Source organism: Saccostrea cucullata, unplaced genomic scaffold (assembly GCF_032062105.1).
Source record: "Saccostrea cucullata isolate Sc308-1 unplaced genomic scaffold, CSIRO_AGI_Scuc_v1 ctg1003, whole genome shotgun sequence".
NCBI classification, from domain to species: domain Eukaryota; kingdom Metazoa; phylum Mollusca; class Bivalvia; order Ostreida; family Ostreidae; genus Saccostrea; species Saccostrea cuccullata.
In genome coordinates this window covers 182,391-206,963 of record NW_026926129.1, presented here as the reverse complement: position 1 = coordinate 206,963, position 24,573 = coordinate 182,391, and the positions used below count along the sequence as shown (strand labels likewise).

General features: G+C 33.6%; 1 protein-coding gene across 2 annotated transcripts in view; it reads left to right on the top strand.

Moving 5' to 3' along the window:
• Window positions 1-1,009: 1,009 nt before the first annotated feature.
• Window positions 1,010-24,573, top strand: part of LOC134270878 (glyoxylate/hydroxypyruvate reductase A-like) — a 28,497-nt gene continuing 4,933 nt past the window's right edge. The window contains exons 1-8 of one of the 2 annotated variants that reach the window (XM_062753128.1): window positions 1,010-1,201; window positions 5,877-6,026; window positions 6,248-6,279; window positions 6,526-6,662; window positions 7,728-7,804; window positions 8,090-8,180; window positions 8,392-8,512; window positions 20,926-20,993. In XM_062753128.1, coding sequence (XP_062609112.1) covers window positions 1,072-1,201; window positions 5,877-6,026; window positions 6,248-6,279; window positions 6,526-6,662; window positions 7,728-7,804; window positions 8,090-8,180; window positions 8,392-8,512; window positions 20,926-20,993 — 806 coding nt within the window. In that variant the 5' untranslated portion in view covers window positions 1,010-1,071. Of the gene's footprint in view, window positions 1,202-5,876; window positions 6,027-6,247; window positions 6,280-6,522; window positions 6,663-7,727; window positions 7,805-8,089; window positions 8,181-8,391; window positions 8,513-20,925; window positions 20,994-24,573 lie in introns of both variants that reach the window. The other variant, XM_062753127.1, reaches the window with a different exon arrangement.

The following is a 24,573-nucleotide window of genomic DNA, read 5'->3' as shown; positions in this document are numbered from 1 at the left end:
GCCGTCACGGCGGAACCAGGCGATTTCTTTTGTTTTATTTTTACTTGCTTTTAATACCGTAGAGAAAATAATGTGACCTAAATTTCATAGTTTCGAATGTTAGAATTTATTTCACCCTTTCCTACGATCAAAGAAATTGATTCCGAGAATTAATTCTGTCTTGTTACACAGAAAATCCGATGATCTGAAAGTTTATATATCCAAAACCATTGATTATTTCATTTCCGAAAATAGAGGTTATTAAGTTTTGATAAACACTCTCTGCTTGGCCATGATATATGTAACATTTTATTATTAAATAGTTTAATTAATTACGTTATTTATTTATTCTTTTCCTTATACGCTTTGATATTTCTTTTAAGGATTAAAAACCAAGGGAAAAACTTTCTTTTTTTCTTCTTGGTTGAAGAAATTGTATTTTAGTTTAAAAAACGAAAAAGAAACTAAGAATACCTGAGTAGTTTCTTCCTGTAGTAAAGATAAAAAGCGAGGGTTTCCGAATATACACGATAAACGCAAAACACGATACACAATAGAACCTGATAAACGATCTAGACGATAAATGCAACACACGATAAACGGAAAACACGTTAACTAGAAAACGCAAAACTTGATGTTTACTCATCTAAGGCACCAGATCCCATCTCTTAATCAAATCCCAAGGTAACCAAGCTCATTCATTCGTTCGTTGGCTTTCATCATTTTAGTTTATCTTCAGTTGTTAATTCAGTTAATATCGAGGTCATTCATGTTGATAAGATAAAATATAATGTGCAGCGCTAGCATTCAGCAAAACTCGAATTATCATGATTTGATTTTATCTTCTCTGTGTCCTAATATCAGAAATATTTTTACCCTTTAAGTAAAGTTACTCGTCTAAGTTATTGTATGAATTTTGATTTGAATTCTCGTCGTGACTCTGAATACACAAGAAATGAATGTTTACGCATTCATTTACATACATAGATCTTCATTTCAATATCACAAGATAACAGACTGGCTTAGTCAACATAACCGGTTGTTGAAATCATTTTTCTTTGTCTGTGAGTGTGACAAATTGCATATAAAAATATGGACAAGGATCTCCTCCCAAACACCACGAAACATACTCTATGTATTGTGACGCCATTCACGAGGTTGCCCAGAGTTATACAGGAACAACTTCCGTCCCTTAAGATTGTAAACTTTCCGCTGTCTGGAGGTTTGTCTGTATCATTTATTACTATTTTCCCCCTTTTTCCTGTTTGTGATTACCACATAAATGTTATAAAAGAAAACTGAGTATTGTTTTCTTCTAAATATTTTAGGTTTGTTAAGCATGTTTTTTTTAAAAGTACGGACTATAGTGGCTGCAACTTTACAGTTGGCAAATTACACGAGCAATAACGTTTCAGGAACGAGTCCGCACGCTTATCGTACGATTGAACGTGTTACACGAACGATCCTTCACCAACTATGTTCACGCACACGATTCTACACGTTGATCTTACGCGATTGCTAACGCAAAAGCACGATCATTGTTATTAAATAATTTGGCAAATTACCAGTATTACAAATCATTTATTTGCAGAACTTATAAAAAGTATCAGGTATAAGCGCCAGAAAAAAAGTAACCCAGACAATCATGTCGTGTACTCATACATTCGCCTACCAAATATTTAATAGGGGATAAATTGATTGATTGTAACGATATACATCTCTAATATACAGACAAAGAAAATATCTTGATCACAATTATCAATAAACTTAAATAACATTAGAGAAAAGATTCTTTACCATTATATATACATTTGTGGTATCTTTCCATTTTATAAACATACAGAGATAAAATATTTTCAATTTTGTATGAAGTTTGTCAGAGGTCAGATGTCAATACATTGCCGTATCACACGGCGCAGTAATATCTAACGGTACATAAATACACATGTATATGTAAAACAAGTTGCTGTCCTTTAAAAAAAGGACTACAATACGTGGACCATATGCATGTGTTTCTAACCGAAATTCAATTTATTAAAGAAAATTTCTAAGTTTATTGGATATTCATGTAAGTCGTTCACATTTTCTACAACGTCATCCCACAGGTGCTTGAGGACAGGACCCCCCCCCCCCAATATAGACCCCCGGGCCTGTTCGACTTTTTTCACATAAATTATATATGGATGACACATTTGTGATAGAATCTATCCTATCAATTCAGAAAATTTGCTTAAACTTAAATTTTATAAAAATATCTACCCTCTCTATATATAAGAGAATGTAGGGTAGATTTAATAGAACGTTTGTTTTAGGTAATTTTTCGATTTGCTGGTACAGATCTTATCACAAATATGGTAATGACAGATTTTTTATGAGAAAAAAATCGAAAAAGCCCAGGGGTCTATATCGAAGGTGGTGGGGGGTGGGGGGAGGGGTCCTGTCCTCAAGCACCTGTGCGTCATCCGCCTACTTTGACTATTTTGGACTATTTTGATATATATAACCCATAATGGTTAGGACTTTACATATACTAGAATTCTAGATTTATTCAGAAGAGATCTATCATTGGAAAATTAGATCTGATGCTACACGTGTAGCAAAACTCTATAGTACGCAGATTTTGTTTTGGTAGCCCCACCCAACCCCTTCCCTCACATGGAAAACTGTTGCTACAGATCTGTATCAAGCTGTTTTTGGATTCCTGTGTATCAAATTATTATGCGAGCCTTGATGCTCAAAACTAATGCCTGTGAAGACTTGTTCTATTTTTTAAAAGCTAGAACTAGTCGTTGAATGAATTTTTTAATTCAAGTTGTTGAGTTATCTTATATATGGTATATACTGCAAGTTCTTCCAACGTATGAGAATGCTTGTGCCATAGAATGAATTTTTAGTTATGTGTATACATTAGAAATTTGGATCCACCAATGAACTCTCAATCGCATCATCTCGGGTCTTTCCGTTCAGAGGTCGTAAAGCTATTCGGAAAAGCCGATTGGTGTAGCAGAGTCAGCCGAGGATGGCCGATTGGAACTCTCTAGCATTCTCGCGCATGCGTAGCCTGGCGTATGCCCAGGGCATCCGGTTTAACCTCGCTTATATATTTACTGCATGGACCTCAGGGCTGACATACACTTCGGCGTTCATAGTTCAATGTAAGCTGTCGCCAGTGTCTCCGTGTTTACCAGTGTTTACAAGATAAATATGCCTTTAGTTACTGAAATCGTAGATTGAATGTTTTTGATCAAATTTAATACTTGATTTCAAATTAACTGGCTCGGACAAGTGCCTCAATCCATCGGATCCATCCATCCCTTTCAGGCGACCGAAATTCCTCCAACTTTTTATCATCAAATTTCGGAAGTGTTTCTTGTGTCTTTTCAGCATCGATTATCAATTTCCACGAATAAAAATATTCCCAGACAACAATCTGTTCACTATTACTGATCACAAGTAGCCTTTCCAAAATATTTCCTTAGCCTAGTGAATTCGAAGCGTAACCGCTTTTCAAGTCGATTTGCACCTTGGGTACTTTTGTCGGAAATCTACGGCGACCGGCTAGTGCAATATTTTTATCCGAATATATTTAATTGTCCATCTCAAATGTATATATAAGTAATAAATAACAAGTCTATAAACTTCAGTGGGAATTATAGTAGGTCGGTACGTGATCAAATCTTCTGAGAAGGCCTTCGGCCTTCACAGGATTTGATCACGTGTCCGACCCACTTCAAATCCCATTGAAGTTTATAAACATGTTATTTATTTCTTAATTGAATATGGTTTATCAATAAAATTTATGGTATTATAAGAGAATGCAATTTTGTACGACTTCCTATATTGCTTACATGTACTTTCTAGCAATAATGAGTTCGTTCAATTAATATGTAAATTGCGCGTCATTTATTTTATTTCGATAAAGAAAAGGCAAGGAAAAATTATTGTTTTTAACATGTTACATTTCAATAAAATCTTACAAAGGATGACTTCACGTAAGAATATGTGAAATTCGCGTCAAAATAATTTTTCAAAACAGTATGTAATTTGGAAGTACGAATCTGTTTTCTAAGGCGAGTTATCACAATTTTCTCAATTTTCGTACGTACGTAAAAAGTTAATATATTTTTAAGATCAAATATTTCATTTATAGCGCACACTCCGTTATCAAAGGATTGTTGGTTTCGGAAAAGTATAATTGATTGATTGGTTGTATATTGTTTAACGTCCCATTCGAGAATTTTTCACTCATACAGAGACGTCACCGTATGTCGGTGAAGGGCTTCAAATTTAGACCTATATTCGGCACTTAGGGCCATTGAGCAGTGAGGGTTTTTTATCGTGCCAACGCCTACCGTGACACGGTACCTACGTTTTTAAGGTCATATCCGAAAGACCCGTGACTTTCACTTCTAGTGCCGAGCGCTTGGCGAAGGAACAGTCACTGCCTATGTCACCTCTACTAATGTGTTCGGAACCTTTTATTTTTCGGTGTTCTGCAAATCATAAAACCCGATGAGTTCAGAGTAGCTATGGCAGTGGCTGTGGCGAGAGTTAGCGAGACTACAGCGAGATAGGGTAAATTATTCACGGAAATGTGGCTAGGAAGTGACTAGTACGTGGAGGCATAGTAAACAGAAAAGTTATGTTGCGTTTTGGTTTTCACCACCCTATAATATCATTCTGTAGAAATGTACTTCAATCGATCTCTCTTGAATTCATTCAAATTTAAACTATAAGTTTTCTATATGATACAATTTTCTGCTGTCATGAATTAAAATTTCTTTTTGGACAAAAATTTTGCTTTGGAACCGGGACTATATTTTTTGGCGTCAGATTAGCAAATGAGGCACCAATGTAACTTTAACTGACAAATCAGCTGAATGAGAATTGCATTATCGGTTACTACGAATACTACAGGAATTTTACGTTTGATAAATTCCTTTATTGTACTGTTGGTGAATACACTTGTCAGGTGGATTCCATGGCCAACACACTTGATCACGAGTATAGTTATGTAAAAAAATGTTTTGTCCATTTAAATGCATACTCTTTTCCTTACCCTTGAAGTGCTGGTGTTCTGAACTTGACACTAACCACGTAAATATTTTATTAAGCATATTTTTTTCTAGTTAACAACAAATTACAAACGTCCGTGATATCTTTCATAGTTTCGAATGTTTGCATTTTGTTCATAAGAACATTTTTTTTTTATTTTGCACTCCACTGACATGATCATAATATGACCTGAACCACGTTTTTGAAGTAACATGTAAACATGTATTTGGCGTAAAGGTATTCAATCAACAATTAGTCAGTTGCTCGTGGTAAGATCCTCTGTGCGCCTTAATAGCAATAGCATATAAGGCAAACAAAGGTTTGTCAGTGTAGATGATATTACACATTTTTTTTCAGCATGTCGCACGCTAGTAAGCTATTTAATACCCACCCCCCCCCCCCGTTTTAGCCACCCATTTCTGTTGAAAATCATGAAAGTCATCAAGAAAGGTCTGGAAACACATTTTTCACAGGACATGTTTCCAAAGCAATCTCCTGTCTACTGCCAATTTTATTTATAAAACCGGATCTACCCTATAACCTTAGAATAGGTAAACCTAAACCACGTGTCTTGAATTTAAATCACAATAACGTTAGTAGGGGTTTATGTTTACGTCTTAGGTTTGACGCGGCGCCGCGAACGAGAATCGAACCCGGGCCGCCCGATCACGAAGCGAACGATCGATCACTAGGCTACCACGACCGGTTTTCGGAAGAGAACATTATTTAAATATACTGTACTTTATTTCCAATTCTGTATATGTGTCTTTAAAAGAGGAATCATTTTTGATATTTTTTATTATATTTTATACTTAATGTACATACATTTATAAATTTTTCAGTTGTTCACATGCCACCCAACATGGATAAATTGATAGATGTTGTGAAAGAAAGCGAGGCTGATATAATTTTAACTTGGCCACATATTGTTGTTAAACTTCTACAAAGTGGAAAATGTACAAACATAAAATGGTTTCAAGGCTGTAGCGCAGGCAAGTGCTGTTTTTATATTGTTTTTTCTTCCAAGTAGATTGTAAAATGGAAATTTCACACTATGAAATATAACTTGATTAATGACTGACAAATCTACAAAATTTAGGTATGAAACAATTTTGATCCATTGATTACTTAAAAGTGAAATTCTCTGTTCATTTGTTCTGCATTATTATACATGTACATGTATAATCTTTATTTTACTGGATGTTTTATTTAGGTGCAGAAGTTTTGTTTAAAGCCTTTTCTGAGGTAAACCTCCAATTTCTAGAACTTTTATAAATATACAACGGACACAAACACATTTAATATATATTTTTTAATCTCACAAATGAACAGCTAGTTTATTTGATGAATCAATCCTTTCTTCCTACAGAAAATAAGAAAACAGTTAAAAAGTATGATGTATTCAGCATTATTTTTTTATATAATGTAGTTTTATCAGACTTTTTCTTTTAAGACAAAACACTGATTTTTTACTTTTATTTTACATAGCAGCCGCAAAACGTCATTTTCACAAGAACTGGTGAAGGGTTTGGTGAATATATGTCTGAATATGTTTTAGGACAAATAATTTCTAGGGAACATTTTTTCCCGAAAATGTTAGAATCTCAAAGAGCAAAGAGATGGGAGAGGTAACTTTATACTTTTATTTGCATTGTGTCTTTCTTTTCTTCGAGGGAAACATAATATAAGGACGTTGGAAAGAGTATAAAATTCGTGAGTTTAAAAAAGCAAATAATTTTGAAGAAAAAAATTATCGAAAAACAAAAGAATAAGCTGAAAAAATCAGCTAAGGTGCACATCCAAACATTTTGATTTGGCTCTACCAAACAAATATTTCTGGAGAAGTTGAAAAAAGTCATCAGATTTACGAATTCTTTTTTCTATAATACATTGTATGCATAATATTTTGCGAGGGAAATGGAGCGGCATGTCCACTCTAGTGCCCCCACCGATGTTGAGAATAGATGTTTTCTTTAACGTTTTGCACAGGATAGTTCAAATTAAAAGTTTTTTAAACATAGTAAACAGAGATAAGTCCTTTTTTACATTCTTTTACTGTTTGTTTTGCGAACGCGTCTTTTTAAACAATCGCTGTCTAGTTTGTTCTGTATGCTAGGCCATCAAAAGTTGGATACGTGGGATAACTTACATAGTCAACTGCCGTTGATGATGTCCCTGGCATATCCAACAAACTACACAGTGATTCCTTAAATTTACATTTATATGTGCAATAGAATTGAAAAAATAATATAAATTTTTTAAATGCTGTCTATCAAATTTACAATATACGAAGATTCTCGTGTCAATATTTCAATATTCCCCACCCACTGACGTCAGACACAAAGACAGGTGCACTGGATTGACATGCATATTAGGCACTTGACCTTTCATTTGGTGAAAGTTACATTCTGGTTTAATTATAAAGAAATCAAGTCACCCAATATTCTAAGAGTTGTCAAACAGAAAACTATCAGAAATGTAAATATTTAGTTGTTAATTCGTCTGTTTTTTTTAATATTTAAATTCTTTCTTCGCCTTTTTCTCACTAAATGATCAAATAAAATTTAAGTTAAAAATACAATCAATGAAATAATAATTAGAGATTCGAATGGAAAATTCTTACATTGAAAATGCAACTATATATTTAACAGAGGTTCTTATAATTATTATGATATGATTTACGTTTATTGTAGAACATGGTATGTCCAGAAGCGCTCGTTATCGATGTTGACTATTGGATTGTTGGGTACTGGTGTGATTGGATCAAAAAGTAATATAGAGATATATTTATGTTACTAAACTATCAAATATTAAAACTTTATACTAAACTAAAAATCACTCTCTACGTTTGCAAAGCAAAATAAATGGCCTGCAATGGTTGATAATTATGAATTAAAGAAGGTCGCAAAACTCGCAGAAATAAAATTTGTTTTGCAGTAGAGAGAGAGAGAGAGAGAGAGAGAGAGAGAATTTCAGCAAAACCCGATATGCTAGATAAGGTACCTTTAAAATAACCAAGTATTCAGAGTGTTGGCAAATTAATTATTTTTTTCAGTCGCAGAAGTTTGCAAAGCATTTGGCATGATGGTTTGGGGATTGTCAAGAACTAAAAAGGAGGCATCAATTCCACATTTTGACGTTCTTATGTAATTGTGTTCACAGTATTTCCTTCTGTTTTAATTTTAAAACAATCGGTCATAGTACATGTATGTTTATATTGGAGTATATAAAATATACTCATAATAAGTAAAGATTAACGAAGTCGGCAATTATTTAAGATAGTTTAACAATTTAATTCTAATATTGAATTTATTAACCAACTATTCATTAAAGATTTTATTTGTTTTGAAAACTTAGGGAGAAGAGCGAAATCTCGAAGTTCCTTGCAGGCTGTGACTATGTTTGCAGTGTTCTACCAAGCACAACAGATACCATAGGGATGTTGTCTGGGAATATTCTACAAGCCTGCCAAGAGAAGGTTACCTTTTTAATCCTTAAATAAAGTGTTTAACAATGAATAACAAAATTAAACAATTTCTAAAAAGATATATAAAAAGATGTATACAGTGGAGCCTCATTTATCCGAACGCTTTGGTTCCCAGTCAATTTGTCTGGATATGTGAAACGTCCGGATACCTGAATCACCAGTTAAACAGGACATAATAAAGTTTAAAAATTCCATTCCGATGAAAAATCGTCCGGATACTGAAGCATCCGGATATCTGGCGTCCGGATATCTGAAGGTCCACTGTACACACACACACACACACCCTCACACACACACACACACACACACTTACGTGTGAAGGGTGTCAAACGGGGACAGGGGTTAAAGACTGTCAAAGTGGGGACTTCTTCATTTTTAATATTTCATAAACTTTTGACTTAAAATATTTATCACCATGTAACCCTGATGACAAATATAATGAGAACATATCAATATCTTTAATTTTAAGCTAAGCACATTTCACAGCACAAACGGGGACCTATTTCACACTCATTAATATTCACACACCAGTTCTAGTTTTCTTGTATCTAAACGGGGACATTTTCTAAAACGAATAAAATCCCTTCTTTGGTGCCTTTTATTCACTTATTACCACCGTTCTCATCACTGATTAAGACCCTTGTCTTCATAGGCACTTGAATGCTTAATATCTTAAATCAAATATGGAAATTACGAACATTTATTGCATGATGAAAATATTTTTTTAATTTTTATTTTCAAATAATTTTGAAATTTAGGAATCTGTTTTAAATTTTTCAATTTGGCATCACTGACCTCTTTGTCGCAGTGCCATGATTAATGGAATTTAAATATGGTGATTGCAACATAGTTTGCAAAATTTAAAGCTACTTGTTTTACATGTAATTTATGATTTTCCAAATTTTTTGTCTCAGAATTAGAGTATTGAACCAGACAAAATGATTGTCATTTGACATACTTACAACTATAAAAAATATAACACAAGGTCTGAAGGGGGCGCTGATAATACCACTCCAAAATATGACAAATTTCAAAATGAAAAGATAATCTTTTTTCATAATGGTCAGCTATTGAATATAATCGATAGACACTTTAAAATCAAATCCAATGCATTTACGTATACGCTTCATTACAGAATCGGAGTACGACGACTTCTTTAAAATATTTACATTACATTGCATCTTTGATCAGGTACTTTTATTTAAAAAAAAAACATTAACTAAAAAATCTTTCAAAGCAAAGACAATTATTCATTTTTTGTTTTACGCAGAAAACCCGGTCCGATGATCCGGAAGCATCATACATGTGCAGTATTTTTAATGGCACAAAATGTTTATGAATACATTTCACTAAAGTCAAATAATTTTGTAACGTGTTTGCCTAACACATATACTATATGATTTTTCTCAGGGTCTAGGGCCCCCTCAGATACCTTGCTGAGGAATTTGATTGTTGACTAAAACTTATTTACATATGCAAAATATACAGATATCGGGTGCTTCCCTAGCACGCAAATAAACGAAATAATAAATTAAACCGCCTCTTAATCAATTGGGCTTCTATCTCTGAAGCGACTTCCAGAAGCGCCCCAAAGAAACAACCAAAGCGCCAGCACGTCGCTTCTCCCAGAAGCAACAGGTTACTCTTAGATTAATACAGAAAGTCCGTTTATGCAACGCTCACGTAGACTGTTACATACTACTGGGTAAAATCTGTTCTGCACATCGCATAGCAATTATGACTTATGAACAGACTTACCGCTGTTGTCTATTTCTTTGATAATACCGCACTTCTCCGCTGGCACTCTATCAGCAACTGACTCTATCGAGTCTCGAGGCCTTATATATACTATGAGTATATCACGTGACATACCCACTCGGAATGTCTGGGCTCTCGGCGTTTTACGAGCTCAGGGTCCCTTCGGAACGCCCTGTCTCCTTCCCTTAATTATCTATTTCCGTTACAATTTTATTTTTTATAAGAAATATACAAATGAACTAAATTAACAGAAATATAAAAAAAACAGGAGTTAAATACATGTATGTTTTCCACAACCGTTACTTAAATTATAAAAGAAAATTTACAGGACATTTCAGTTGCGACTGCTGCAAATAGGGTACTTTAAACCAATTAACTTTTTGCAAAATCACCTGATTGCTTGAGATATGTATACTGTACCGTAAGGGTGAGTTCGAGCACCCTCGTCCTCATTGTTAAAAAACTTATTTTAGAAAGTAGACACTGGTGTTGTAGAGTTGCATTTCCCCCATAGCCAACCCCCAACTGCCCCACAGGGAATCGTACTCTAGAGCAGAATATCCCTCCAAGGGGAATTCACACACCAGAACCAAACTACTCCTTGAAGTTCTCTCTTTCTCAGAGTAGGATTTCCCATCCCTTGTCATATAGAGAGTAAATATAAACCACAGCCGGATTATAACAAGAATAGATATGGGTTACCCCATATCCAAAGATATTCGACTGTTAGATTTAATATGTTTAACAGTGTTTATAACGACGTTAATAAAAAAAAACTACACTGTCTAATTATTAAACTGTTGTAAATATCGTGATTCCATAGCATTACGGTTACCCAGTCTCCTAACAAACAGTACACATAGGCCTACATGTACCTGTAGCCTTGGTCTACACACGTGCAATGGAGCTGTCACACGCATCCAGCGAGATCGGAGAAACACGTTTTGTTTTGCCGAGAAGTTACGGTGTCAGACAAAACTTTTCTTTTCTTAATTAGATCATATAAATACGAATTCTGATTAATAAAAATTATACAATCCCTGTTGAACTTTATATAGTTTGTTCTAACATTTGCATCTGCAACAACTTGTGTTTAAAATGGCCGGGTTGGGAAAATCAGGACCGGGTCGGAAAATTCTAAACTGAAAACATGGAAAACCTTTTTTGTTTTGAAAATAACTGAAATATACTAATATATTTGTCGCAGAAATTACTTACATTATTCAAGTTCTATATATAATGGTATGCTGAACTTCAACACGAACCCGAATCTCCAACCCATGCAGTTCTCGTTTTGCCACACATACCCTACAGTTTACGAAGTGTACACACGAGCAGGCCAGGGATTGAAAATTCCGTCATTTAATAATACACACACACAGAATGATTAATTTTTTCTTTAAGAACAAATTGTATGATAATTAACAGACTATAAACATGTACTTAATACAATTGTTGATATAGTATTATCAATTCATTGGTGAAAAGATATGAATCGAAGAATGACCTAATTATTCTCTGTTATCAAACACGTAAAAAAAAAAAGGCTGAGGAGGGAGCGAGCGTAGGAATATTGATATTTTTTATTTGCATTTCGGGGGGAAAGTGACTTTCTAATGATATTTTGACGTTATTTTTGATTTCTTTAACGTATGACATACACAACTTTACTCTTATCATGAACAATAATGTTGTATCTACTTATCATGATGGAATTATTTTGGTCGGACCAATATGTGTGAGCTGCCGCTGAATACAGTTATATATCTTGCAAAGATAGTATGCATTGATCGAATATATAGATAAAATAAACGACAAACAGATTTTTGAATGGTAAATGAGTGTTTTTCAACTTATGTACATTTAGGCAGTATATATTTCAAATCATGAACCAAAATGTTTAGCTTTCAAAAGAAACGCAAATCTTCCCAAATTAGATGTATTAACACCTCTAATGGCTTTAGCGGTAGATGTATTTTTAATGTTCTTTTTGACAAGGCTGTTAAGTCCTTTATTTATGCATACTTTTTATTACTTATATTTTGCTTGAATCCCATGAACAGAAGAATTGTTTAAGTTTGAATCATGTGAAAACGAATTTTAACGTCTACTGATTTTTTCCTCCATAAAAGTTACGCAGTAAAATGTGAACAATTCCCTAGAAATCTCTGCGAATGGACAAATGGGGGGGGGGGGTTAGTAGTGGACAAGTTTTTTTCAAAGGCAAGTTACTTTCAATTCCAATTCTTCGACCCGCATTATACAACTATATTACTTCAAGAGAAATGCTTACTCAGTTGTTGAACATAAAAAAAATGCCATAAAATGAGGTTTAATATTATTTCAAAATAGCTGTGATTTTGTTCTTCATTAAAAAGTGGGGGGGGGGGCACAGACATATCCCCCCCCCCCCCCCGATCTGAAAGTGGGGGGCTTGTGCCCCCGCTGCCCCCCCCCCCCCTGTGACTACGCCTATGTATGTTAAGGGGCTAATCATCGTGCATTAGTCCGGAAGCTAGACCCCGGTCATTCGTAATCCTTTATTTTTTTTAATTACTTTTATATCGGTATAATAACAAAGTCAAAAAATATATAATTGGTGAGTTAGCAAGATTCTAGTTCCCCTTGACCAGGACTATTTCCCGAGACACAGTCACTATTATTCGCTTACTAATGAAACCACGCCCCCAAGCGTAGCAACAATCAACGCTGCTTGATGACGGTGATATCATTAAAAATATTGATTGTGCAGAATTCATGCGCACGTGGTTCATTATACCCCCGCTTGAAAAGTGGGAGGGTATATATAAAAAAAATGTATGCCCGTCCGTCAGTCTGTTACGCTTTGGGGTACCCATCTCTTATCTGCAACTCCTCTCATACCACTGAAGGAAATTTTTAATGAAACTTTCACAGAATCTTTATTACAGATTGCCATTGTGCACCTCCTATTTTATTTTTCCATCAGACATATATTTCGAATTTTCCAGAGCAAAACATGGATACTGCCATTATATTCAGATGAAAGGCGGGGGTATTACATGTATTTAGGGAGCTCATTGCTCACAGTACCCCTAGTTGTAATATGTTTTCATAGAATATTAAAAATATTATAATGCATAAAGCATGAAGTTAAATGCTACTTTGGAATTCTCACCCTTCGAAATCTTTGGCAACATTAGATGCGCCTTAGTTGACAATGGTTTTCTTTGCGTGAAGCCCCGTGGGGATCCGGGTTAGAATAGGTCCTCAGTACCCCCTTGCTTGTCGTGAAAGGTTACTAAACGGGGCGGTCCTTCGGATGAGACCGTTTAAACCGTGGCCCCGTGTCACAGCAGGTGTGGCACGATAAAGATCCCTTCCTGCTCAAAGACCGTAAGTGCCGAGCATAGGCCTAAAATTGCAGAACTTCACATCTCCATATCAGTGAAATATTCTAAAGAGGGACGTTAAACAGTATCAATCAATCATCTTTGAGTGAAAATAATCCTTTAGCCGCGGGTTTGAGACCGTATAAACCGAAGTACCGTGTCGCAGTAGGTGCTGGCACAAAAAAGATCCCTCACTGCTCAATGACCCTGGTTGTCGAGTGTAGGGCAAAGTTTGAAGCTCTCCACCGGAAAGCGGTGGCGTACGTCTACATATGAGTGGAAAGTTCTCCAGAGGAATCAATCAATCAATTTCATGCATTTCATGCAGTATATAATAACAGATTTGTTATCATGTTAAGGACAGATGATACAAACAAAAACTGATCGAATAGATGGAAATCTTTTCTTGGATCTTTTTTGGTTGTAAATGATTAAAAAAAAAAATAGATTTAAAAAATACATGTACTAAGAAATTTTAATTTACAATTTCCATCTTTCTGTAACTATCCTTAATTTTCTGTCACTTTTTTGTCACCTTAAATCCCATTAATAATTATCTTTCTAATATATGATAAATGGCTTAAATTTTATTTAGCGTAGGGGCTGAGTTATGAAAAATTCTTAAGCTGTTCTGTTGCCAATAATCTCAAGGACTTAACTTTATCACTGCTGAAAAAAAAATCATGAACAAGGAGATACTTTTTTGACATATGAAAAGAACACTAATTAATCAGTTGCAAAACTATTCTTCAATTCCATTATCTCTTCATTATACATATTACACACACATTTTAATAACTCGAATCTGTTTATTTCTAGTTCTGTTATTCTTTACTTTAAGAGATATCAACTCTAATAAAAAATTATTTCGAGATAATTAATTCGTTTAAAAGAGGTAATTATTATACATTTAAAGTATGTCATTTAGTGGATTAGCAAGATTCCAATTCCTTCCAATTCCCCAGGGTCACCTGGTTGAGGGGAACTGGAACCTTGTTTACTCCATCAATGATATACATTTTATATATATATACAATTATACCAACATCAAAATAAAAAATATATATATATTAATGAGGATCGTGGTGTTATAGATAACTGAGAATAAGCTTTTGGGGGCCGGGACTAGCTCATTTGATTAAGCCAGTTCTCCTTGGGCGAAGTTCTACTATGGAGCCAGTTTTCCGATGAGTGAGATTTTAAGGCGGAAAGACCGATATTTTTATGTATTACACTTGATTATAACCGAAAACTAGAGGACGCATGAATGGATATTAAAGAATATTAGTAAGATATATGGACATTCGCGAATCAGTACAGAAAAGATCGTTAACCACAGAAATAATTTGTTAATACTAATAAATCTTGGGAATAAATTTAAAAAAACATCTTAATCAAATAGGGGAACTGTGTGTATAAATTATTATAGGGGACATTGTGTATAAAAAACTACAACACAATAGGGGACATATTTTGTGTATAAAAATACACAATACAATAGGGGACATTTGTGTATAAAAGTTACAACACAATAGGGGACATATTTTGTGTATAAAAATGCACAATACAATAGGGGACATTTGTGTATAAAAATTCACAATACAATAGGGGACATTTGTGTATAAAAATCTACAACACAATAGGGGACATATTTTGTGTATAAAAATTCGCATTACAAAAGGGGACATTGTGGGTATAAATTATCACAATACAAAAGTGGACATTCCTGTATATAATATGCAAATACAAACAAAAAAATGTGAATGAAGCATGTATATACATGTACCTTAGGCTTATCAAAATACAAGAAGGAACATGTTTGAGTTTTTCTAAAACCTCAATGGAGGAGAATTCAGTAAAAATACGGAGTATATTTTAAAAGTTAGCAATTTATAAAATTTAAGATATTCTCTGAAAGCAATTACTTTTGATTCTATTTTGTTTTGTTCGGATGAAAGCTTGAAATTGAGTTTGCATTTTGTTTAGGAATTAAATACGTTTATTGTGGAACTCCCATCCACACCTCATCAAACCTCCAAGCGCATAAATCAATTTTAAAGTGAAGTAATAATTACATCGACAGTAGTGTACTTATTCTTAAAAATATATGCATGAAACAATTTGAAAAGAAACAATATATTAAGCTGCCAAGAAATTATTTACTTCCTTTAAATGACCATCCGACATTTTTTATAGAAAAGGTATTAGTCATCAGTAGTTTTTATGTCTTAATGTACAAGTTCTTTGTTTCTTTTAATCGAGATAGAATATCAAATATCTAAGTGTTAAATTGTACGGTACACATGTTCAAAATTAACATAATCTGTTTTCAGAATCCGTTTATACCCCCCCCCCCGGTCGAAATTACTAGATCTGCCTATGTTCATGGTATATGTTAAAAATTTAAGATTTTGAAAGAAGACGATTATAAAAAAAAAACATATATTAAGAGTTTATATAGATAGTTTTCGATAGGCCTGAATTTAGCGAAAGTTACCTCCCGTTGGCCGCCATATTGGAGGTCGACTCAGTGATTTTCCCTCTTTGTCTTACCAAGTTTTAGAAAATATAGCAGAAATATTTGGTGGAAAATCTTTATCAAATAATTTTTTTTAAATAAAGGAGGCTTCCAAAAATTTATATACTTCAGAAAAATAATGATTTATAATTCAAAATAGCAAACATAAAATTTTTAAATTGGTTGAACAATGAAGGAATATGAGCATTTGGACCTCCAGTATGGCGGCCAACGGGAAGTAACTCTTGGTCAATCGAAAACTATCTATATGTTATAACATTTATTTGAATGATTGGAAACTTAATTCGTAGCACGCGACGTCAAAATACGTTCTTACTGAATAACGACGATACCGATTTGAAACTTTGACCTTAAGGTCATATGCAACATACTTTGAACTTTATTGAGCTCTTCCCTGGAGTTGAATTATACTAGATGATGGACCTGTGTGCAATACATTAAATGTTTAATAATATAATTATGGATTTGCACACCTCTTCTTAAACAAATTTTGAAAAAAATCTGTAAATTGTGTTTTGTAATTTTTGTATTCTTTTCTTTGAATAATGCAAAAATTTTCGTAATTTGTTATCTTTCTAAAACCCTGGTAATGCAAGCTGTTTTTCTGTCTAAAAATATCTTGAAAAATTATATGCAGGTAGGTACCTTGCGTATGTCCTTAAGGACCCTTTTTTCATAAAAGCAGTCAAATGACTAAATATTTTTTTCTTCATTATTCTTTACGCCTTCTTCCTTTCTCTCTCTCTCGACTGTGATCAAACGTAAACATTGTACTACACGTATATGTCCATTCATAAGAACTTCCACGTACCGACGTACCGGGAGTGGACTGCTACTTATTCTGTGTATTATAAAAATATAATTCTTTTTTTTATATCTTTAATCAGTAGGATATATAATGGTTGTACGAATATTTACAATGGTTACTGGTTAATTATAGATAAAGGATCCTTTTAATTAATCAGATTTATTGTAAATACTCTATATAAGGTAAGTTTATGAATCGCACAGGTTCAAGGCAGTTCTATACTCGGCACTAAATGGGCTCAATCTTTTAAAATATGCTTTTATAAGGTAGACATACATCCCAGCAATGGATAGACACAAGAAAAATTATATGTCAACATGTTCATTTTTCCGCTATAGCCTATCGGAGTATATACCCCGAAAAATTTTACCTATCCTAGATTTTGTTGTATATAAATAAATTTAAGTCTAAATATTCAACGTTAATACCCCAAATAGAGTAGAAACATGTTATTAAACAATATAATATCATTGTTTTGCATGAATTATTATAAATAGATGCACTTTGTTAGGCTATTGTATCAAAATTTAATGCGAGAAAATATGCTTCACAGGACAATCTCGGTCATTTAAAAAAAAATCATGGACTCAAACTTCGTAAATTTGCATTATTTTTACTAAATTATATTTAAGAAAAATAATAAGCTTAAAAAATTATATGTTGACGCATTACTTTTCGTGGTATGAGCTCTACACTAAAGGGACCCCCCTATTTTCTTTCTTCCAGAAGTAATATATTGCCACATATTTCTGAAATACTGTTTATGTTTGAGTGTATACTTGTATTAACAAGGTTGTACATAATTTAAAACAATAATTATACACACCCAAAACCAAATGTCCCTAAAATTTATCTTATTTTACTCAAAAAAAAAAAAAAAATAAATAAATAAAACACACTAGCTTGTCTTTAAATTGGAGACGATGAAAATGAAAGTAATTCATTGATTCTCAGAAACTGGATGATTTTGCTACAGAAAGTAACGAAGTGTGCTGCAAGTGAATCAACTTTTGTCAAATGCTTATTCAAAAGATAATTTGCATAGGGATTCGTGGGTAAGCTGGTTGGGGGAGGGGGGTATGCGTTTTATGCAATAATTATTATTCAAAGTAAATTTTGTATTGTTTGATTAGTAAAATCCATAAATTGTGTAAGTCAAATCGTAGTCATTACTTTTCTTCCGAATTATCACTATTAGCTTCAACTTGGCCGCCGACAATAGTCGCCTCGATAGGTTGATACATGTTCTGATGTAGCATGTATATGGTCCGTGTTTTCGGCGCGGCATATAAAACATGCATCATTCACAGAAATATCGTTTTATTACCTAATTATTTCTGTCAACCGAAAATTGTTCCCAGCCTTCTCTTTTTAATTAATTTATCCTTAAACTGTAGAATATGTGTTTGTTGACGCGACCGACTTCGAGCAAAATCGTTACCGGATATTTAAAACGCTAAGTAAAAGTCAAACCAATATAGTTAAAAAATCTCATCTCGGAAAAAGGAAGCGCGGTTCCGGTTTTACTATTCGTAAATGACGTAGTGCGAGTATAGACCTACTTTAATTAATATATAGGTTTTTTTTTCAACATCTCGTCTTTACGTACTTCGAAGTCTAAGGGATATGATCAGATCGCTGTGGCATATAGACAGCATAAATTAAGGAATACCTGTCTAGTTAGTATAGAATGCCAGGGCATCAACAATAGTGGGGAACATGGGATAATTTGCATAACGGGCGAAGCCCAATATGCATAAATTAAGCCTCCTTAGTTCCTGACCTATTGACCTGCCTAACTTACATTCCGGTATAATTACCAAGGAATTAACTCCGCTAAGTTTCAAAGAGTTATCACAGAGAGAAAAATTATAAATGAAAATACTACAGCATAACCCCCCCCCCTTTTCCTTCTCTTCAACGCCACATTAAACATTTCGTTTTCATGAAGCGAGGCATTTATTGATATTTTTAGATTCCTTCCATTATCTCTCCCCTTCAGAAATCTCAGACTGTCGAAGCTTAATTTTTAAATTTTATTGTTGTTAATAGCCCTCCTGTGATCATCAAAAATTTCAACTATTTATACTTTCACTTTGGTTTGCAAAATAATTTGGTCCAACGCACTTTTTGCAGATGTCACCTACATTTGTCCGAGAGTTTTTAAAGACATATCTATTTTTGCAGTTGAGGTAAAAAGAATTGTAAGAAAAAATTCAGAATTAAGCACTGCATTTTGTCCAGGCAATAAATATACTGTTTTCACAATGGATGGGACTGTAGCTCTCAAGTCTGTCAAAATATTTTTTCGGAGAACTACCTTCTGGAGTTAACATTTGCCACACTACTATTACAAGGTACATTGTAGGAATATCATGTATGTATATGGATATATCTACCATACTTACCTATGCAAATAACAGCTTAGAAATAAAATGGTAAAAACACTGTAAGCTTTAACTGTCTAATCCCAACCCCGCTCTTATCCCCCCTCCCCCACAAAAAAAATGCATGACAACTTTCAATTCTGGTGAAATGTATATTTACAGGAAATTCTTTAACTAACTATGCGAATTATACTTAAGCATATTTATCGAAATGAGTTTTATTTTGTCACTAAATCAAGAATTATGTTTAAGCTCAAGAAAATCAACCCTACTGCAGAATTCAAACATAATATAAACAATATTTTTTCGAATTATTGGCTTGAGTCCTCCACTTTTTTGCCAAGATATACATTATTTGGGCATTGAGAATAGGGATTACGGTTTTATTGGGGATTAGCCTCATTTCAATATTAGCCCCCCCCCCCCTGTTTTATTTGCTTTTGACGCCTATGAATTATGCTGAATGTATCGCAACTGTTTATCATCAAACTGCAATACTGCATGGTTTATAACGCGCAAACTGCCCCAAGTTATGTTAGAATGATCGAATTATTCGAATAACATAAGTTTTAATAACCTTCATTCCTTAAAAAATTATAGGCTCGATTAAGAAAATTTACATGCGTAAGTACTAAACTTGTCAATCGTACATCTATAATCCTGATGTTCCATAGACACGAATGTTTGTCAGACTGACTGATGAACATCCCCTAGTAACGTAACATAATATATGTAACTTTAACATTTAAAAAAAATACGGACTTAAAAATAAGAAAGGGAATATCTAAAGGTAATGTTTGTTTCAGAAAAGGTCACGTGACATGTTTTTCACTATACTACCGGGGACACGTGTGTAACCCCCAAGTACGAACCTTCGCTCATTATGAAAAGTTCACACTAACACACATCTTTTAATCTTAACTAACCGGGGACATTTTTTCAACATGTTAAAAAACGGATTTTTTTCGGCTTTTTGGGGTAATTAGACATCCCTGATTTCGAATTTGGCGCTATTTTTAATCGGAGACAACCGGGGACGTCCCCGGTTGGAAGGTCGTCCCCGGTTGGAAGGTGTGTAAACAAACAAATGTCCCCGTTTGATACCCTTCACGCACACACACACACACACACACACACACACACACACACACACACACACACACATATATATATATATATATATATATATATATATATATATATATATATATATATATATATATATATATATATATATATATATATATATATTCCTCTGAATGAATTTGAAATCAAGACAGACCTTTGGCGTGTCAACTAGTTATTACCCCAAACCCATCACCCCTAAAAATGATCTTTTAGAAAGAGGTTAATTCAGATTCAGTTCAGATTATAACATTATTGATGTGACAATCAACAAGTGTATTCTTTTTAAACGGGATTAAAACAGCTTGTTTTATAATAGAAAATTTTGAATTTTATTTTATATTTATATATTTTACAGAAATACCTACATATACATGTATTCCTAATACAAGTAAATATTTTCGACTTATTTTCAGAAATCTGTGTTCATTAATATAGGAAGGGGTGATGTCATTGATGAATCGTCTTTATTGAACGCTTTGAAGTAAGTGTATAATGTTATAGGATTCGCTATATTCACTGGGTTCATTGTTATCTAATTTATATTTGCATAATGTACGAACCCTTTATGCAATAATTATTCAACGTTTTCATTTATGACCTAACATGCCCAACAAAAACATTTATTCCTCATAAACATCAAACAATGCAATTAAAATATGTCAAAAATGCTGTGTGTCTTAAAGGAAATGAAACACATAAATTCCAGTAGAATCAGCAACTGAAGTCATCATTACTTATGATTATGAATAGTCCGATAAAAAAAATGGACACAGATTTAATACTTCACTTCAGATTAAATTAATTTTCTTTCATTGTGATACCCAGTTGTTATACGCTCAAACTTGTTCTTACTAATTTTAAATGTTCAAATTAGTTTTCAACCCTTCAAGCAGAGTCAGTTCACCTCGTCCTTATTTTGATCTATCACATGCGTTTGAATGCTCTTCTGCAGTTTTGATTTTCCGTCCTGGCTTCCAGTCTATTAAAACCAAGCTTGTTTTTCATTCTGCGTAAAAGAGCTCTTTTATAATTATTGAACTATTTCACGAATGCTCTTGGTTTTGTACTCTCTTAATCTACTATTCTTTTGATTCGCTTTAAACAATTCTTCCACAGAACAGCGTTTAACATTTAGAAAAAAGGACAATCATATCCAATCCTGTTTAGAATATAAAGGTAAAAAATTCTTAAGGGGGTCGACTGGAGTTTTATTGTGTGCAAAAAAAAAAACAATAGTGAAACTCTTCATTTTTATACCATATATAACTTTCATTAACTTCAGTGTACATGCCAAGTTTTGGGAAAATCTACCGTCCAGGTATACTCTTCAAAAAAAGAAACGCATAGTTGAATTTTAGTGACCCATTAAACATAAAGATTATTTAGTAAAATTATGTATTGATAAAACAGAAATGTGGTTAACAACAGGAATACTATCTAAATGTCATAACTACTCAAGAATATTAAAATCATAGTCAGTTTAAAATCATTAAAGATCAATATCTGGTATGCCCCCCGCAAACACAAATGATAGTCACAAACGGCATCCAATGGAAGCAAATGTGTGTAATAAAAACTGTTTAGGAATACTCTCCCACTCCAAATGTAGAGCTTTGGTCAGCTGTTGCAGAGTCTGGGGATGCGATTGTCTTTGGTAAATCATGTCAATCCATTTTCTACAATGCTGCTTAATTTGGTTTAAATCTGGCGATTTAGATGACTGTGGCAGAAACAGGTTGCTGTTGTTTTGCAAGAATGAGAATGTCAAACGAGCGTATGTGGCTCTGCATTGTGAGATTGCAATACGGCTCTAGGATGCTGCAAAATTGAATAGGCATGTGTAGGTAGAACATGGTTAGCGTACCTTTTTCCATCAAAGGCCATTGAATTCGAACCAAATCAATCTTACTTTCATATAATACCGTTTTCCATATCATTACACTACCACCACCAACTTTTTTAACCTACTGGAGACAGTTATCTGTCTAACGTTCATTTCAAAGTTTTAGCATTCTTGAACTTACAAGAGGCTTTTGGACAAACATTCTGGACTAGTAGCTAAACCAAAATGTTCAGTAGTGATGTTGTGGTCATACTATATTGATTTTAGATCTTTGAAGTCCATATTTTGGGTGCTGTGGGGTCGGAACAATGGCATGAATAATCCTCTTGCAATAATTCGTAGTCAACTGAAAACGGTCTTGTTACATGATCTGTGCAGTTCAGGGATAGCTAATGCTTTAGATGACGTCAGTGTGTTACATTGATGCAATTTACGTAATCCTCTTAAGTGATGCTGAGCTGCTGATGTCACACGTAGACGTATTTCTTGCGAACATTGGGTGTTCGATGTTAATGGTTTCTGTTTTATAGGTTAGATATGGTGCTGTGCGTAGCATTAAACCTCTTGCAGTTGTATACTGCGGTACCCCTGCTTCCAGTCGCCCATTTTCCTTTTTGTGCTATGCAACATTCAAATGCAGCATTTGTAGAAAGCGTCAGTTTTCAGATAAAACGAGATTGTAAATATCGAGAACCCCCGCTTTTGATAGCCCATTTGTACCTGAAGGAATTGCATCAGAAACCAACAAATGAAAATTGAGATCAAAATTTTGGGGGGAATTTTGCAAAATCAGGTCTTTTTGTCTGTGAGACTTGTAGAATAGCTGTAAAATTAACAATTGCATCAAAATATCACGCATTTGACGCGAATGCATCATATCCATCTAAAAAAGAAACGGTATGAGAAAACTATCATACATTTTTCAGGGCATTGTTCCTACTATGCGTTTCTTTTTTTTTTTTTGATGAGTATATTTTAGGGGACCATCTCAAAATACAGGTACATTTACTATAGGGTTATATAAAAAATGTCAATTTTAGTACTTTAAAGCAAATTAAACAAATACTACAATAGACTTTTTGTTCAAGCTATAATATTTGATGAGTAATACTCTATTGTACATTATATTTAAGAAATACAACATTCTACCGTCTTGTGACCATTGGGGACATCTCAAAATGCCAAAAATTAACGAACTTTCCTTTTTTTTTTAAAGTACTGCTTAATATGACGGGCACAAAGGGTCTATATGAAAACGTAATAAAAATAATGGAGATATTCTCAAATTTCTATGTTTTATTTCAAGAGCGTATGTTTATTACTTTTTCTTGAATAACATTTTTATTATCCCTTTCTTTAAGAACTTCAGTTTATCATAACGTCAAAAAGATACTGTAACGACGTCAAGCTACCTATCAATTGCAAAATTGGTTAAAAAATCAGTTATATAAAATTGTAATTACATTTTAAACCGGAAATTTCTTAATTTTGTCTAATTTTTAGCCGGGCTTTGCTGGAAGCAAAGTCCTAGCTATAGGCATCATGATCGACTGCCTTACTATAAATAGCACAGTAAACAAAAAAACCAAACAGCGTCAAAGCAGACGCTTCCGATAAACAAAATAGTCCCATTGAGAGACGATATTCAAACAAATATTTTTAACATCCCAATCGTTGGAAAAGTTAATGATCAATATTTTTTGCTTGAGAATTAAACTGAAAGAGAAATTATATATTTTCTTTATTGGGATAATCGTGATATAACAATCTGTGCACATACCCTCTGAATGTATATTGTAAGCGAACTATTTTCAATAGCGCGGGCTTTTAGAAATATTGAAATTGTTGAAGAGTTTCTTGTTTCATATCGTTTTCGTCGATGTTATGTTAATGGTTATATTCTGTTTTGACTGCAAATGAATAGTTTAGTGAATTGGAATTTTAAGAATTAACATGCGTAAAGTCCCTTAACAATGTACAGATATCAGTGTTTCTACATGTAGTTGGCGATAAAAGTACTGTTGTTTGAAATTAAAAAGATTGTATATAAAATATACATGTGCAATATTATTTTAACTATTCCAAGACTGAATTTTTAAATTATGTGAAAAAAAATGCTTATTGAAAAGAAAATATGCGAGGATTTCTTGCATGAAATATTATTTATTAAATTTTAAAATCATAACATGTCTTGGGGTCTGGACTGTTATTTCTAATT